The 18,830-nt window shown below is 42.4% G+C and overlaps 1 protein-coding gene across 11 annotated transcripts in view; it reads right to left on the bottom strand.

The window, feature by feature from the left end:
• Window positions 1-18,830, bottom strand: part of LOC103468559 (MKL/myocardin-like protein 1) — a 32,338-nt gene that overhangs the window by 12,297 nt on the left and 1,211 nt on the right. For 3 of the 11 annotated variants that reach the window (XM_017306404.1, XM_008415688.2, XM_017306402.1), the window contains exons 2-6: window positions 17,189-17,383; window positions 12,314-12,379; window positions 6,556-6,611; window positions 5,478-5,547; window positions 5,181-5,336 (exon numbers count right to left, since the gene is read on the bottom strand). In XM_017306404.1, the coding sequence (XP_017161893.1) occupies window positions 5,181-5,336; window positions 5,478-5,547; window positions 6,556-6,611; window positions 12,314-12,379; window positions 17,189-17,318 (478 nt within the window). In that variant the 5' untranslated portion in view covers window positions 17,319-17,383. Of the gene's footprint in view, window positions 1-5,180; window positions 5,337-5,477; window positions 5,548-6,555; window positions 6,612-12,313; window positions 12,380-12,450; window positions 14,581-17,188; window positions 17,387-17,533; window positions 17,627-18,285; window positions 18,455-18,830 lie in introns of those variants that run through there. The other 8 variants (XM_017306405.1, XM_017306403.1, XM_008415687.2 and 5 more) reach the window with 6 other exon arrangements.

Consider the following 18,830-nt stretch of genomic DNA (forward strand, 5'->3'; position numbering starts at 1 on the left):
ATTAATATTGACATGAAAAATAATATTGAAGAAATAAATATATCAAATCTAATTAAAAACATAAATAAGTGATAAGTTATTTACTGTTATGTAAGATATATTTATTCTCAGTACTAGATGTGGTCTCAACAAACCCATGGCATTTCAACAATATTATTTTACCTTTTATCTGGAAATAGTGTCTGTTTATTCTTGCCATACAGTCCTCTGTATTAATTATTGCTCGAAAGGCCTTGCCATACCAGTTTATTCCTCTGTATTTACTTTAGTTTCTTAGTTTATTCTTGCATTTTGTTCTTCATTCATTTCCATTTAGTTTCCTTTGATTAATATTATCCTCTCCTGGTTTATTGCTATGTCAACTTTAGTTTCTGTCCTGTTGCTAGATTTATTTGACCGTTTATTGACCATCAGTAATCTTCACTCATCACCTGCTGCGCCGCCTAATCGTCACGTGTTTCACATCATGTGTTGATTTTTCACTGTTTAGCGTCGGATTCTCTGTTTTTATGCCATAATTCACATCTAGTTTGTTGCTTCGTTTTATGTCCTGCTTCTCCTGTTTCAGAGTTTTGCGCAATGTGCGCCTCGTTTTTTTTGTTTTGTTTTTTTTTTACTCCCTAAAGTGCAGTGCGGTCGGGAAACGTATCGATGGGGAAAAGGCAGAACCTTTTAAAACAACAGAAACAATTTCGGTATTCTCCATCCATCCATCCATTTATTTTCTGTACACCCTTGTCCCTTAGTGGGGTCGGGAGGGTTGCTGGTGCCCATCTCCAGCTAACGTTCCGGGCAAGAGGCGGGGTCACCCTGGATAGGTCGCCAGTCTGTCGCATAATTTCGGTATTCTGATTATTGAAATTTAAAAGTTCTGTGGTACCGTTGTTCTTTCGCACCCGTTTCATACCGGACCACTTACAGCACCGGTGTTAACGCTATAAAATGAACGCTCTCTAACGTGGTTTCACCCATGGAGGGATTTTTTATTTATTAAATGGGTTCATTTTTCAGAGGGATACACAGTGAGGGTATTGTGATTTTAGTAATTACATGTTTATAAGAGCGATTTTCTGTTGTCCTTCCATGGAAGCGGGCAGCTTTCAAACGGAAATAAAACACTTTTTAATATAAGTGGCTGCTTTGACATGATCACAGAACTGCCAAAACATATGTACAAAAATCCTAAATAAAACACAAAATATTTGAAAATCAGACACCAGACAAGTGAATCACAGCACTGCACCAGAAGCTACTGAATAGAAGAAGAGCTGCCATCGATACAGTTGCAGCCAAGCATGTTTTAATGTTGCACAATACAGTTTTACAAGTTGCTCAAAGTCTAAACTGGTATTGTTGTGCATTTAAGGTGTAAAGTTTATCTTCGACCAATCGCCCCCCAAAGGCATCCCAGCGCCCCCCTTTTGTATAAATTTCCGCCAGCGCCCCCTGGCGTCCTCTGAACGCCCCCCGGGGGGCGGTACCGCCCACGTTGAGAACCGCTAGGCTAACAGAACCAATGTTATACACAGAATATAACACAGAAGTCATTGATTACTAGTTGGAAACTACCAGAAACTTTAAAACTAAAATATTTGTTGAAAGTTGTCCTGATTCATTTGTTTCAAAGGAATTATTAGAGGGATAAATGTTTGTGCTACTGGTAAATGTTTTTCCCCCCAAACTGACATTATACCTAAAATGCAAACGATTTCTTTTGCACACATCCAAATCTATCGACAGCCCAGTCCGGCTCTGAAGTATACCGAGAAAGAGAGAGAGAGAAAAACAAAAAGAGAGAGAAAACACAGAGCAACTTCCTCTTTGATTGCCAACTGATGCCGGCAATTCACAAGGTTGCCGAGGTGACGAGGGCGATCCACACGCCTATCAGCATAAACGTTTCACATCAGAGCTCTTTTAGGAGGAGTTTTCCTCTCTGTCGCTGCTTCCGATTGCATTTTCTTCACATAATGTGTTGCAGGCAGCCAGTTAACAACCGGGGAAGACAGCAGAAAATGTCCCGCGTCAGCATGAACAGTTGGGACAGGTTGAGTCGTCCCGCGGGACGGCCGTACATCCAGGCCTCTTCAGATGCACCGAAACAAGTCTTCCCAGGGATTCAGGAAATTTCAGCGCCTGCTAGGATCCCCCGGACAGCTGCGGCGGGTTTTCCTCACTAATAGATGTGTGTTATTTAATTACACGGGCAGACAGCTATGGAGATCACACTCCACTCCTGGCCGATAATTCACCACCAGCAGGCGATGATGAAAACACAACGTGGGGCTCATTTATTATCCTGTGATCCAATAATGTGCTGAGTTACCCACCGCTGTGTTGCATGTGTGTGTGTGTGTGTGTGTGTGTGTGTGTGTGTGTGTGTGTGTGTGTGTGTGTGTGTGTGTGTGTGTGTGTGTGTGTGTGTGTGCAGTTGTGTCTGACAGCAGCAACATCTCCGATGCTGAAGCTCTGCACCGTGTCTCTGGTAAATCGATGAAACTTGCCGTATCGGAGCATCGCAGGCACGACTGTTTACATCAGAATCAGTTTTATTAGGAAGAAACGCTTGCACGTCGATTTCTAATCTCCTTTGTAGAGATTTCTTTTTTCACTGCTGGCCTTTACTGAACAGTAATTTGACAGGAAAGAGGGTTGAGGAAAGGGGAAGACATGCAGCCACCCAGAGCTACATCTAATCTTTTTTTATTATTATCTTTGTGAAGAAAAAAAAAGGCATTCTGTTATGTTTGAGTTTATTGTCATGTTTCAGGGTTCAAGTGCTGCACAGTTGGTGCGAGGGTATTTATCAAATATGACCTGTTTTTTAAAATAAGAATTTAGTTTTAGACTTACAACATTATTCTTTACTCCTTAGTTGAAAGCTCATGTTTTCTCCTTGCACATCTCCGTTTGACTGAAGAGCCTCCTGCTTATCTAGTGATTACATTTTAGCATTTCAGATGTTTCCTTTAGCGTCTTTCGGTCTGCGCTCAGGGTGAACGAGCTCGATTGGGCAGATCTGGGCATACAGGAAGTTGTTTTGAATGTTCCACTTGAGAATTACTTTCTGTACATTAGAAAAGCCGATTTTTAATTCTTTAGCTACCTGATTGAATTCACAAACTGCTACAATCTTCTTTCTGAAGACCTCAGATAGCTTTTTCCAGTCCTCATCCCTCACCTCAGGAGAACACCAAACTAAATGTGTGAGGTTTAAACAGAACGATAACAATGTTCTGCCTTTCTGATGTCTCTGTATGTGGATTTTTAGCCATTTAAAGTGAAAACAAATTAAGCAGTGTCCTAATTTACGCCTCTCCAGAAATTGACTTTTTGTTTTTCAGCCTTAAAAAAAGCTTTAAAATGTCTTTGCATCAGTTTTGTTTGGTAATACGGCATGAATTTCTCAGCCCCGTTAAAATTAATATGAAATATACGTCCAGATACACAAGCAGAATTTTAATCGGGCCGTATTTTTCATACTTCCTCTCGATTCTGACTCGGTTGCTGTTTGAAACTCAGAGCCTTGAGCTCGTTAGCTGCGTGTGAGAGAGATCTTAATTCATTAATCAAGAGTGCTGGTTCGTCAGCTGCGACCACTTAAAGATTGAATCCTGTATTCACAGACGCAGTGGCTGCTTAAAGGTGACAGCAGCGATGGGAGCGAGGATTGGTTCTCCAACTTGTTTCTCTCAAGCAAAGATGAGCGCATAAATGATTAACGGCGGCTCTGCGTTCGGTGAAGCCGAGGCGTCTGTCAGACGGCATCGGTCGTCAGGATCGGTGGTGATGGCTGGAGAAGGAGAGCCTGGAGCAACAACATGCTGTCAGGAGGTCTGCACATGTGGGTGTGTTGTTATCACCGCTTCAATATAGAAACACACCTCCTCCGTTATTTACAAAAGATGAGAAGACATTGAGAAAAATGAGCAGGAAAGTCATTAGAAGTTGAAATTCCTGGTGGAGAAGGTCTCAACAACCTTAAAAAACTGCAGTGTAAAAACAAAACATGTATGCTAGCGATAGCAGCTGATGCTCCTTAGCCAGGGTTTAAAATGTGGGCTCATTTTCAACACGTTTTGCTTCTTCTTTTTCTGCTCGTTTCCTACATTTCTTCAAGACTTCTGCAGTCGACTGCAAACGCTTCTGCAGTTTTCACTGAAAAACCGCTCAGCCTGCAGCGTTCACACCGCGTTTGCACAGAAAATGCTAATTTTTCTAGCCATCTTTTACAATCACATTCAATATTTGATACATTATTTCACATCCCCCTTTTTTTTGTGAAAATCATGCCACAGTGTTTGAGGGCGAAAACTGCAGAGACCACAGAGAAATAAATTACTAGCAAAGATTTGTTAGCCTGGTGGCTGTGGATAGCATTTAGCATTTGGCTAATTCCAACGAATTTCATAACCTGGAACACAAGAACAGAGTTTTGATGAAATTCGCCGTCATCCGCCAAATTATAGTTGGCTTATCTACGCTTGTGTTGCAGCTAGCAACAGTGAGAACTTGTTGATTGGGACAGAACCGTTTTACTAAAGGTTTGTTCCTGGCGTGACTGGGGGAAGTGTTTTGCAGATGCACAAACTTGTAAGTGGGCCGAGTTTGGGAGACAATTGGGTCCTGGATTCACGTAAAGGCTATTGGAAGTTTTGGAGAAAAGCATCACATCGACTTCCTGGACGTTTAATGTAAATCTAAGATGATCTTGACTCGCATTATCATTTTAGTTTCTCTAAGCTTTTGCATCGATAACATTCAGTGCACTTACTCCCGGGATTTCCAGGGTTAATTAAAATGTTACTCTGAGATTTCATCATCTTCACTTGCTATTCAGCTGCATCACATCTCCTAGAAATGAAACGTGGTCAAATAAAGGTGGAAAACTTTTCAAAGCTCCTTCTGTTGGCAAAGAGTTTGTTACCCTTGTTTACACATAACATATTTTTCACCTGCTCTGTTTAGCGGTTTTTAAATAGCCAAATGAAAAGTTAATTAAACCTGTGCAATACATGAATTAATATTTTCTCTATAAAAAGTGAGCAGCAGCGTGGTACAACATTAGCTGTTGCACAAATTCAGTGTTTTCAGTATTTTTGGTGGACAGTTTTCTAATAATATGATTAATGTTGACGCTGTGCTTTACGAGACAAACAGAAAATGCTAGCGTGACTTACGCGTGACGCCGGCCTGTGTGAAACAAGCGCCCACAGGCAGGATGTTTCTGTGGATGGGCCCCGCTCTGTGGGCGATCTTGTTGTTCGAGTCGTCAGCAAGGCGAACGTTTCTGTGCTGAACGTGTTTGGATTGAAGCTGTGGTTTGGCAGACTTCTCTAGAGAACGGACCAAGCAGACAACATTTTCTTCATGTATTTTTTTTTTCAAGAATGAGAATGGGACCTTAAATGCCGAACGGTATTTGCCAGAGCAGCCTGAACTCACGTGGATTCGTCGTGTCGCAGTGTGTCACTTACCATCCAAGATCCGCATCTTGATGGCCTGGGGACTCCCTGACTCACTCCTGATCTTCTGTTTGTGCTCAGTCTGCAAAACAAATATTACAATTATCTAACCACATTAGCTGAGAGTTTCATTTTAGAAACAAATGGTGCTGGCAAACCTGTCCAGATTAATGAATCCAAGTCAGAATGAGGAACTGATCGAGTGACTGTAGGGTCACAGTGGCTGATTAACTTTGTTCTGATCTACAAATTCCAGCTATTATTGTTGAAATAGTTCTGCCACTTCAGCTAAATGCTGCGAAAACACACAGAGCCCATGAAACCGGACTTGTAAAATGTGGGTTGAGGTTTGTGCTGTGGAACTGTGACGTGTTATTTCTCCATAGTCCAGCGTTTCTCAATCCCGGTCCTCAGGGTCCTGCACTGAGGACCGCAGTGTTTCAGGTGTTCCCCCTTTCCGCCACCACCTGACTCCAACAAGTGGATGATTTAACAAGCAGGAGCTCATGGAGTCGTTTGGATCAGGTGTTCTGAAACAGAGATATATTTTAAATCCGCAGGACAGGAGGACTGGGATTGAGAAACGCCGCCATTAAGGTGAAGCAGCTCTGTATTAAACTCCATGTTTTATGAGTCGGATGTCACTAAAGGTCGCATGTCCTCAATCCCTCCGGCGAAGTAGTGCCCCTTAAGAGTTCAGTATTATTTTCAATTTATTTCTGCTATCCACTTTTTGCAAAGCTGAGAGCCAGATTAAATGTTTCAAACACTGGTAACCGAGACGCAATTTATATTCATTCCCACTTGCGCCTCTGTTAAATTCAGATGAAGTAATCGAGGCTCAGCCACAGATTTAGTGAATAAATGTGCGTTGAACCTCATGCTCCTGTAACATTATTCATACTCTGAGCAGATGGTTATATCTCAGCTCATTTAGTTGTTTTTTTTTCTCCCCCCTTCAGATTTTCTCTACAACCCAGAGTCACTGGAACGACGTCGCTTGTTGCTAAGCCTCTTAAAGGCAAAAAAACCCCCCCAAAAAAACTGAGAAAAATGAACCAGTTTCAACTCAGGTGACTGCTCTGCTCACCTGAGCTCGATCCAAGCCCCGTCTCTGCTGGTGGAAGGCGGCTGAACTTTTAAGTGCTGGAAAGATAAAGACATGAAACGGAGAGGAAAAAGCACAGTGGGCATTAATGCTGCCGCTGCCGGTTGATGCACCTGCGGAGAGCGAGACGCCTCCAGGTGGATCTTCCCTTCATCGGTTAAGCACAAACAGTTATTGACGGGCACAATTATCGCTGTTTTTTTACGGCCAAAGCTCTGCCTGATTACCGATTCAGCACAAGTTAATGTCTGCCGTCGTTTTGCAGCCTTTTATATCTTTGCACAATGATAAAATAAAATGCGTCATATTTTTGGGAAGCGGTTCCGAGAGCAGCTGCTGGAACGGGTCGGAAATCACTCGAAGTGGAAATGCAACGAGTCCAAAACGCTGAGCTGAAGCAGCCGAACTTCTGGAAACTAAAGGTCAGTGAACACACAGGAAATTACAGGGCTGGTTGTTTATTTATTTCTATTGAACCTGGTCCTACAAACTTTAAAAGTGGCATATGAGGAAAAAATGCTGACAAGGATGTCACTTTTTAWAAAACAAAATAATTTCCGGGGCTGCTTTCGTTAGATTTATATTTCTACAACGTAGGATAAACGGGTAATAAGTCAAACGACCTTGACAAATATTGGAGTTTCTCTTAGAAAATGATTTTAAGAGAAACATTTTCTCTTACATTTTTTATTTATGCAGTAAAAATGTCTCTCAGCATTAGTAGATAGTATTAAAAAAAGTCAACAGATGTTAGGATCATGCTAGCTTTTTGTTTACTGCCAGATCCCCCCCCCCCCCCCCAAATCGTCACAAACAAAGTATTCAATCATTTCACAGTGGCTAGCCACGAGGTCAAGAGGTCATCAAAGATGCAAAGTTGTCGATTTCATGGTCTCAGTCAAACCCCGTCTACTGGAGCTCGCAGCAGATAATGCGCTTTTGTCCCAGTCACGTCTCTCTTGATTTTTAGACAAACAGACACACACACACGCACACACACACACACGCACACGCACACACACACACACACACATCCGCAGCTATTTGCTATTTGACTGGATTAGCAACTCGGAGCGAGACTCCGGGTACCTGCTTAAGCCTCAGTTCACGTCGCTGCACACTGTCACTCTGCTGTTGCACACCCCGGAGACATCAGCCCCTCTTTAGGACCCTCACTCTTTCACAGAGGGGGGCGCTACGCTGGGTATGAACCTGCCTCAGTCAGAGTGAGTGGTGGGTGTGATGGATGGGTGAGTAGGGAGTCATCTTTTGTAAAGTGGAAGGCGCAGAAATGCATTAAAGTGTAAAGACTAAAACAAAAGGAGCTAGCGGGAAAGAAAGAATAAAAGGACAGCAGACCAAATGGAAAGAGAAACGGAGCGGGGTGGGACCAGGTCAAAGAGAAAACACCCCATTATGTGCTTGAGTGACTAACTAACATTGCTGGTCTTTAAACTTTGAAAACATCCAGCAGCATCACTTCCTATCTGGTCTTGATGGTCTTTTTATGTTCTCTCCGCTGCTGACGAGTGCTTTGTTCTCCCTTGTGTGTGAACTGAAAGCTTTCTCTGCATTCTGCTTTACTGCCCAATCGGTCGGCTGGTTAAGCCGCCCAACATATTTGCAAATGTCACAAAACCCAAAGATCAGAGACATCAGACTCTAGTGCTTCAGATACGCAGAAGAAATGCATCCATCATAACCCCCAGACGTGAGACTTTAAACAAGCTCTCGATAGTGAAGAAAGTTCACTTTCATGCCGATTAGCTCGGTCTCTTTCTAGTGGAAGGTTTAATTTAGATCATTGCATGTAGCGCAGAGTGAACACTGAATGCTTTAGCAAGCCTATAAACCTTCACTTTTTCACAAGGTATAAAAATACCCTGTGAAGGTGAGGCGAAAAGTCACACTCATGATTCWGAGTGTCATGACAACTATATGATCTCGAGAAATAAGAAAGCGCCTGCAGAAATCTCTCACAGTGAAAGCCTGAGCTAATGGTGAAAGTCTACGTGAACATAGAAAATTTAATGCAAATAGTCCTTCTGCATTTTAGGACCAAGAAAATCTTTATTTTAAAAAGGAATATAAAAGGTACGTAGCTAGGTGGCTAGTTGGTAGGTAGCCAGCTAAGCAGGTTGTTATGTAACTAGTTAGACAAGTAGGTGGCTAGCTAGGTAAACAGGTAGGCAGGATAGCTAGCCATTTAGGTAGGTAGCTAGGTATGTAGAGAGGTAGGCAAGTAGTTAACTAAATAGGTAGCTAGCTAGGTAAGTAGGTAGGTAGCTAGCTAGGTACTTAGCTAGGTATGTAGGGAGGTAGATAAGTAGTTAAAAAGATCAATAGGCAGGCAGGCAGGCAGGCAGGCAGATAGTCGTGGCATCTGTTTTGAACTCAGTCACCAAGCCATAGGTCACGTTAAATCACAAACCAGAGATGCTGAGGTGCAAAGTTTTAAAAGGTCGGCCATTTTATTCAGAGTTAATAGGTGTGTAGCTCTAGACTTCCTATGACCTTTGTGGGATTTTCAGGCGGCTGCATCCATGCCTCACATCACCATTTCAAAACACTGAATGTTCTTCTATAAACCACGTCAAAGCTGGACTCTAGACGTGTTTCTTCAGAGTTATTTCTTTCAGCCAATCCAAAGGACGAGTCTGTGGTTGGTACTGACTGACTGCTTTGTGTGGAGAGTAATGTTTGGTGCAGAAAGGTTTATATTGTGGGATGTCTTAGGCTCCCAATGCTTTGGCCTAGCAAGACATTTTGGATACTTGTATCCTCCCAACTTACAGTTTGGACATTACCCCTAAGCAAGTAGAATAGAAACATTGATGAGGAAGTTTAGTTTATAGGAGCTTCACTGACCTGATTGAACATCTCAGGGATGAATTAGAGCAGAGACATTCTTGTCCAACATCAGTGTCTGACCTCCAAAATGTGCTTCAGAAACAATAGTAATAACAAAACCTCTAAACACACACCCCTACCCAAACCTTGTTGAAAGGAGGAAGAAGTGCATAGGTCACATTTGTGTCAAGGTAGACAAGTAGATAGTTGACATGCAGACATTACTGTTTAGTTTTACACCAGCAAGAGAGTCATCGTTTTAAGAACTTGTTCATCTGCTTTCTATTTTTTATTTTTTTAGCTTGAAGCTTCTGCTTTTATGCTCCATCTATTTCTCTGTGTTTTTGCATGTAAATGTATGCAAATATGTTACGCAAGGTCTAGACACAGGAAAAGTTACAAAGCAGACAAAGTTCAAGATCAAAATCTGAAAGGCAAAACCTGGAGAGCACTACTTCCCAACACGAGAAAGAAATGAGGTGAGGCTTAGAACCTGTGCACGGCTGTAGACGGATGCACAGCTCAGGATGTGGGTACACAAGTATGGAAATACTACGAGTCAAAAAAAAAAAAAGTGGCAAAACCAGAAAAAAACTAAATCATACGATAAGGTTTGAAGTTTTCACTACTTCCTTTTAATAAAATAAAAATACATTTCTTGTCTTTTCCGGTCTGAACATTCTGAAGACGTCTGAAGACGAACTTCTACAGTAAATGAAACATTCACTCGCGTTTTAAAGGAAGAGCTGAATTCTCTTCGTCAGTGTAGCTGGGCCCGGCACAAAGACTCTGCGTAGAAACAATGGAACCAAAAAAAAAAAAAAAGATGCTGGTCAACACGAAGGCGTGCGGACAACCCAGTTTCATTTCGCCACTGCAAACCAGAATGAGACGGGTGAGAGCAGAGATAAAGCAAACTGCGGCGTCTGATCGCCGCTTCACCGTGGCTTCTGTCGCAACTCGCCGTCACGCCCACATGTGGCGCTTTCTCAACCAGCCTGATGATGAAAACATCAACTGCTCTGCTTGTCATCGTTAAGGGTGACAAGCTGCTTTTTTTTTTTTGTTTGTTTTTTTTTTTTAAAGGCTCTGACTAATCTGAGCATTGTTGTCGCTGCTGTCTGGCAACTACGATAAGAGCAATTGCGTTAAACTGCAACGGAAGAAACAATCTGTGTGTATTGAATGAATGTAGAGGAGGGAGAGGTCCATGCTCTCAGGTAGCGTGACTCGGAGTAGTTAAAGGTCAAAGAAGTTTTACATCCACGCAGAAATGTGTGAGAACACGATCGCATCAACGCATGAGGTGGGAAGCAGCGAAACGACACATTTTCTAAAGTGCTTTGTAATGAAAACAAACAAAAGGGAGAAGAGCTAAGCTAAAAGCTCTGGAAGCAGCTGAAAGATAGCACTTTTTTTCTTTTTTCTTTTTTTTTTTAGCTTCATGGGAAACGGAAAATCATCCGCGGAGCGTCGTCAAAGCAGCTTTTGAATATTCATAGCCGTAGCTGCTGCTGCTGCTGCTGCTGCTGCAAGACTTCCGCGTGACGACGTGCTGTTGAAGGCGGAAAGTGCCGCGTCATCGGGAGACGGCAGCCTCGTCTTCACCGCGATCCCACTCAGAGCAGAAACAGCCAGAGGTGATTCTCACAGTGCTGACTGAGAAAGAGAAACCTCAACTTGAAGTTGCAGCACCTGAGTTACGGTTAGACACCTGCAGCTTTTCTGCACATGCAGCTGCCAAGGAAACAGCCGTATCGTGTTGAAAGGACATGTTGAGATACCTTCAGTATTAGTAGGAAAACAGAATGTTGCTTTCTGGTAGGTATAATAGCCTTTTTTCTTTCAAGTACATCCTTCCTTTAGCTCCACATTTTGTTCAGGATTCAGGCATTAAGACCTATTTACATCACTTTACTCATTTAAATACATGAGTCTGTTATTAATGCAGTCAAACCTCACTGCACTCATGTTTTCAATATGTTAGCATGATGCCAAGAGCAAAATGTCATAGCATTAGCAATGCAGCACAGACAGCTGTCCCAGGAGGTTAGAAAAGCGGCAGTACCCAGCCTTCATGAGGCATTCCTGCATCTTCCTCCCATCTCATCTGACATTTTGGTTTATCATTTTCACCGTCAGTGTTTTTAGAACTTGTTTGGGTCATGCAGACGTTTATTTAACGTGGAGTCGTAACAGGTGCTGGGACCAGCAGCAGCTTCGTTATGCGCCATATTGACCGGAGCAGCACAAAAAACGTGGGACAAAGGGAGGCGCCAGATTAAAATGATAAAATTGTAAAAACAGATAAATAAACTGGCAGATGAATGAATGAAAAGGAAATGTATTTAAAGATATCTGACATCGTGCTTTAAGCTAAATCCAGACTTAACCTGTCAATGTCTGAATTTACGAATAAATAATTAGCGGTATTTTTTATTTAACAACAAATGCCCAGTTGAGACGTGACCTCATCATTCACCCTGGCATGCGTAGCATTTTTAACTAAGCTCAACGTGAGCCTCATCTGAACACAAGCCGTTTTAACGCGGCTGTGTTTGAGCAGACCGCTGATATAACGTGGCATCTTTTCCAATCCGTGATTTAGCAAAGGAAACAGTCGAAAACTGAAGAGGACGTAGCGTCTGCAAAGTTCACAGTTACTGAGCAGAAGTGGATGAAAACCACATATTTAGTCTTTTTTGTTTTTGTTTGTTTGACTGGTGTTAAAACTGCAGACTGAACCGGGTACGTTATCACTTATAAAGATGTCGTCATAAAAAGAAGTCTTTATCATCTGCATAAAAGTGAACCACATTCGTATCTAGACCTATCCCTGCTTTATTCATATTTTTAAAAAAAGCATAAATTGGGTTCAGGGTTTACTTACGAGGCATGGCTCCACAGCTCCCCACCGCTTCTCTGCTTCTTCTTTGTTGCAGCTTCAGTTGAAGAACTGAACCACAAAAAGAAGATGCATTATTGGGATGCATCATTAAACCAGTAATGCATCATCTATCCCCCCACCTTGGCTCTTAGACATGTAAAAAAGCTCAGAAGTAAAGTCATTGCTCAGTGGAGCGGAGTACGAAATAAAAATACACAAAAAAAAATGTCGCTAGCTTTTGAAAGCAACAGGTTTGGGGATTTTATCTTCTCTATCGTAGCTGCAGTCAAAAGTCGTGGCCCTCTCTGAGAAGAGCCCCGGCGATTGTGTCACACAATACAACGGGAAGTTGAAGAAGCTCGCACTCGAGCTGCTTCCTGTTTCGAGTTTTAGGTAAAAAAAAAAAAAAAAAAAAAACACCGGCGCGTTATGCGGTATCACTTGATCTCCACTGACAGCCTGTAGAAAAAGAAAAAAGAAAAAAAAAAACACAAACAACAACAAAAAGAAAAAAAAACTGAATAAAGAGCATCACACCTGAAAGAGCTTCTGATTTTATATGCAAAACTCTTGAATCTGATTCAGCGTCACGGTTTCCCAGAAGACAACAGAGCTAACTTCCAAGGTGACGTGAAGTTACGAAGGAGCAGGAAGCGCTCGTCTGTCTGCCGATCAGCGGTTTGAAACAGCACGAGGTGCCTGGGAGCATTTTTACTACTGAGGTCTGTGTCACACAGCCCCACTGTGGTTACGTGTCAGTTCATAACTGTGCAGCTTTTTTTTGGCCTAGCAGCACTGAGGGGGTCACCTCATCAGCTGTGCCTCGAAGGAGGACCGAGCAGCTTCAAAATGAGTGCTGTCGGCTCACTTCCCTTTTCACCGAATAAGAAATCAACAGATCTGTAAAAAAAAGTATTTTCCCCCCCCCCCCCCCTTATGGATTTCTTCTCATTATTTTTGCCTTTTTTATGTTTTGTTTTTCGTCACGCTTACAGGTTTCAGATCAGCAAACTAAAAATAACACGAGACAACGAGAGCAGAAACGCAGCTTTTCAAATTGATTATTGCATAAATTTGGGGACCAAAGCTTTAAAGACACGACTGAGCTTGTGCAAAAAAGAAAAAGAAAGGAAGTTGTGCCCTCTTGTTTTACCAGCCCTCTCATAGCATATCAGCTAAATCACCATAAAAAGGAAACACATGCTAATTACTAATTTTTATGCTCAATGACCAACCCTTCTAGCATTAGCAAAACAAGCTAATAGAAACATTTTTTTTTGCCCAGGATTTTATGCATAAATTAAACAGTCACAGGTGACTCATTTTGATGGAAACTGTAAGAATGTGAGCTGCACCGTTTAAAGACTCAGGCTGGATCTCAACATTGCTCCAAACCTCAAACTGTCCAAGTTGGGACGCTAGTTTATTTCATTTGCTCAACTTAGGAATTCAGTTCGTCCAAAGTAGAAACAAAACGCTGCATAGTTGCAACACACGTTGTTGTTCCTTAAATATAACATTCTGTAAAGTCATCCAGCTTTGTAAAGATATGAAAAGAGTAGCAGGTTCCTTTAAAGCAGTGGCTCCAAAAGATTTTCTTCTGGGCCCCCTATGGATTACAATAAAATCCTCCGCCCCCCCAGCCAGCATACCTAGTTGGGCCCCATATGGGGAAAAAGGAGGGCAGACAATATGGGTCTCACATGGGTTTGTTCGCAGTTTCCATGGTGGCCCTACATGGGTTTGCCCATGTGGGACCCATATTGTCTCCCCTCCTTTTCCCCATATGGGGCCCACCTAGGTATGCTTTTTTTTTTAGTTCTATACTAGAAGAGTTTTCTTTGCTGTCAGTGTTATTTCAAACATATTTCTTTTTTTTGTATTTGTAACAATATTCAACTTTGATATCATCAATACATTTAAAAATAAAGCCTCTATGCAAAATGGGGTTAAAACTTGAACAGCTCCCTGAGAGTTTGTTTTTTTTCCTCGTTCATCGCGCCCCCCCTATAGGGCACGCCCCACACTTTGGGAACCACCGCTTTAAAATAAAGCACTGTACTGTAAGTCGCAATTTTCATACATGGTTTTGCAAAAGTATAAATTTGAAAACCTTTCACCCGTGTCTCCCTACTTTTCCACCCTCGTTCACTTTTCTCCTATCATTCTGTAAAACAGCATATCTTTTCTCTCTCTCTCTCTCTCTCAGATTGATTGTCAGATTGTCCTGCAGACGTACATTTGTGTCGTTCCGCAGGTCCTGCCTGGGAGAGACCGAGCTGGTGCTGCAGGCGGACACCAGCAGACTATCAACATCAGCACCGACGCCCAGCTCCCATTTAAAGCGCGTCCCCGATGTTTGCGGGCACAACGCGGGCGGCCGCAGTTACAATCACAACACGTGTGCGCGCCACATAGTAAGAACCTGCGCTCGCATTATACTAAACACTTGCCGTGTGATTTACGCTCAGAGACGGCAGGAAAGTGATGCAATGTGCCGATGCCGAGTCTTATTTCGGGAGCGTGTGCTCATCGCTCAAATGTCAGCGTGCGGCACCGAGCGGGGCCCCGCAATGAAGGGGGAGCAGATTCTGAAGTCTCAACGTTTTATTTAACTGTAATTTTTCTTTTTTTTCTTTTAGGGGGGTCACAGGGAGGCCGCAGGGGGAGCAGCTGCAGACTCACTTTTGTTCTGCTACATTGTTAAGAGGAAAAGAAAATAATGTAAGAGTGTCAAAATTTGTACAAATAAATGTATATCTGAACGGTGTGGCATGTTTTTTTTTTTGTCAGCAACCTAAATTGAATCCTGCACAGAAGCTGTAGGAACAGTGTGTTTGGGGTTTCAGACATTGTTTTCTGCATTAGTAGTATTTTGAACGGAGATTTAATTATTTAAGTTTCTATGTCATCTGACCAGAACGCCGTCTTCATGACGTTTGGCGAACAGAACTCTTCTTTTGTTGTTTCTCCACCTTAAAGGTCAGATTTGTGTCTGATTATTGGCTTGTCAACAAATTTCACCATCTGAGCTCTGGACCTTTGCAGTTCTTCTAGAACGGGCCTCCGAAATCATTTTCCAATTAATGCTCCAATTGCTAAAACATACGTTTTCCCTGAAGGCCAAGAAGCTTAATTTTAGACAAAATTTCAGTCTCTGGACACAGACTGTGAGCCCCCTCGCTTCTCACTTGCTTGGAGAGCCGACGATTCAGAGTGGCTTTCTATCAACTACTTAGACCGTTCTGAAAAGTGCGGGTGGTTATGTGATTCTCATATAGATCCACCGGCAGGAGGAGGTCACTCAGCTATTTATAGCTTAACCAGAGATCTGATTGTTGAATTTCAGGAAAATCAGCTGGAAGTACGTCGATGGAAACAAGATGGAAAATAATATAGTTAAAATACATCTCCAGTTTAAAAATGTCCGCGGTCATTTGCCTCCATATTTCATTAAATGGAAGTAGAGCAGGTGAACTGATCCCCTATGCTGCTCTGCTTGCATGTGCTGTTGCAAAATGTTGCAAAACTCTTGTAATGGTTGCAGAAAACTAAAAAAATAAACAAATCAGCTTGATAAACGCTGGAACATATATCTTTGTCCACGTGGTGGTTTTTTTTTTTTCGTCTCCCTGCTGTATTTACAGACACTTTGTCCCCACGGAGACACAAAGACATTTAGTTATGGTGTTAATATACTGCCGTATATTTTACGGCCAGCTCAGAATTTATGCAGCAGACAGATCTCCCTCTGGAGGTTTGCTCTGAACGTCTTTCACTACCGAGGCACCTATTAAATATGCATCTGCCGGTGGCTTTCTATAACTCTGCATTACAAAACAAACATAATCAGTCTTCTGTTTTGTAGAGTTTGGCAAGTGCTTCCTTCCGTAAACGTCCCTTAATTTACTTTACTTTACTTTACTTTGAGCTCTCAGTGTATGAAGACCGTTCTCCTCCTCATCCTCCCTCTGCTCAGTTTGCTGCTCGTAACCACTGCGATCCTAATCCCTCTGGGCAGAGAGATGAACTGAAGGGAAGAGCATTTCTGGAAACTTCCAGCACACACACAGCAAGATGATGTGCATAAAAGAGACCTGCAACTATTGGCAAGAGAACCGAGGAGGAATATTGCATTGCAGAATATGAAAACTGTGGATATTGTGGAGGGCTTTATGATTCTGTCCTACTCTACTAGCGTCATTTACAATCAAGGATTTCTTTCTTTCGCTTCTTTTAAGAAAAGAATCTCGCGCACTTGAATGTTTTAATATCTTGTCCCTTTACGTCCACGATTTATCAGTGCAGGGAACCAATCGACCATAGATGGGAATCGGTGGCACGACGTAAACAAATCAAACTGACTGGAGCGAATTGCTAAAAGAAGGAGAGGAGACGGCTTTTCAACTTGTGGAAAACCGCAGCATTAAATCCCTCTGATATACATTGAGATTTGTGTCTGAAACGGGAACCGTTCCCTGGGTTTAAATGCAGGTCGCAGCTCGGGTTGATGAGGTCATGCTCTGGTGTGTGTGTGTGTGTGTGTGTGTGTGTGTGTGTGTGTGTGTGTGGGTGTGTGTGTGTGTGTGTGTGTGTGTGTGTGTGTGTGTGCCGGCTGGCCGAGGCCCAGCTGACACCCAGCCACATTTAAGTCATCCGATCGCCTCAGCTCAGAAAATAAACCTGACCGGCACGTCGGCTCTAAAGACACGCCTTAGAAATGATCTGCGTTTTGTGGGTGCTGTGGTGGCGCAAGGGTTAAGCACAACCCCACATAAGGAAGCTTTAGTCTTCAACACGACTGTTGAATTCGCTGGTTCGAATCCCGGCCTGGTGACTTTTCCCTGATTAACAGTTAAAAAATATCTGTGTTCCCACCTTTTCTGAGGCTCAGGCAGGCGCGACGCTCCAACGCGAATCTCACGGCGCTTTCATCCATGTCGCTGCTGATTGGCTGAGCGCTGAGAGGGGCGGGGTCGATGCAGACGCCCTGCAGGTGCTCCAGCATGGCGGCAGCAATTAAGCTAATCACGAGACCAGGTAGCCACTCGAGCTTCAGGTGCCGGGGTTATGCTGCTGCCACAAGACAAAAAAAAGAAATGAAAGAAAATCCTGCAGACTGAACAAGTGTAAAAATAAATAAATAAAAAATAAAATAAATAAATAAAAAGAAATGTTTCTGCAAAGCTTAAGCAATCAAAAATGGCGATCAAAAACGATTACCATCCACTTGGTTAGATAAATAAATCACAGCCTGTAACTTTCAAACCAATGTGGAGCTCCGGAAGCTCTTCGCCTGTTGCTGCAAAGGCTGACTGAGACGTGTGTGTGTGTGTGTGTGTGGGTGTGTGTGTGTGTGTGTGTGTGTGTGTGTGTGTGTGTGTGTGTGTGTGTGTGTCGGATGTCGGTGAGGGTGTGATCAAGCAGGCTGCCACAGCTGTTGCTTTACTCAGTCCTTCAGCCGGTGACAGACACAAACAGGCGCTCATCCGGGCCGCGCGTTCAAACGGCAAATCCCGCTCACTTAGCGCCTCTGATCTGAGATCAGTGCGCACATCGCTGCTGTCATCTTCATCAAGGCCTAAAGAAATTATTATAAACACACCAATACTACAACGGTGCCGACTTTTCCTTCTCCTGATGTCTTTTTTTTTTTTTACTGTTTCCTGCCAACAAAGTCGATTTAGACCGTTTGTTTGACTGGGTGTAGCAGAACATGACTAAAACTGCTGCTTGATCGCAAATTCAAATCAATTGCGAGAAAATGAGCCACTCAAGAAACGTGGTCATGCTAATAACCATGACCACGTTAACCATAACTGTATGAGCAACCAGTTACAATTCTTGTGTTCTATTTGTACATATGTACTGAATTTACAGTACATATGTGTCTCTAGATGTAGAGATAATCATTCCACATTATCTCTACATCTATTATTTCTTTAACTGAGCGATTAGCTGCATGAATGTCTTACCAGCAACGTGAGGAAACTGTAAACTTCCCCAATTTAAACGATCCAAAAGTAATAATAAAACAAGGTCTGTCTGCAGCACATCAGCAGTAACTGGAAATGATGACTTAAAGAAGAAGTTGAGCAGAGAGCTGACAGTGGGGCCTGAGAGACGCAGCGTCTTTCACTTCAACGTCTACTGTTTGCTGGTTTCCAGCTAATACATTTTTTTTTTTACATTTTGCTGCCATTCTACGTAGTTTCCCAACTCCATAAAAACCTGAGTTGTTACTTTGGAGAACCATTGTTCTCTTTCAGAGCATGTTTACATTTTTCATGAAGAAAATGAGATTCTTGCTCGTTTTGCTTTGCTAATGAGCTCAAGCTAGTTAGCTAGAGATGGAGAAACATCTCTGAATATCAGTTTTCAAGATTATTAGCTAGATTTAGGACTGAATTTTTACTACGGTTATTACTATTATTACAGTACCTAGAATATGGTACCATACTCTATGGTATGTATATATATATATATATATATATATATATATATGTGTGTATATATGTAT

This window comes from Poecilia reticulata, linkage group LG8, assembly GCF_000633615.1.
Source record: "Poecilia reticulata strain Guanapo linkage group LG8, Guppy_female_1.0+MT, whole genome shotgun sequence".
NCBI classification, from domain to species: Eukaryota; Metazoa; Chordata; class Actinopteri; order Cyprinodontiformes; family Poeciliidae; genus Poecilia; species Poecilia reticulata.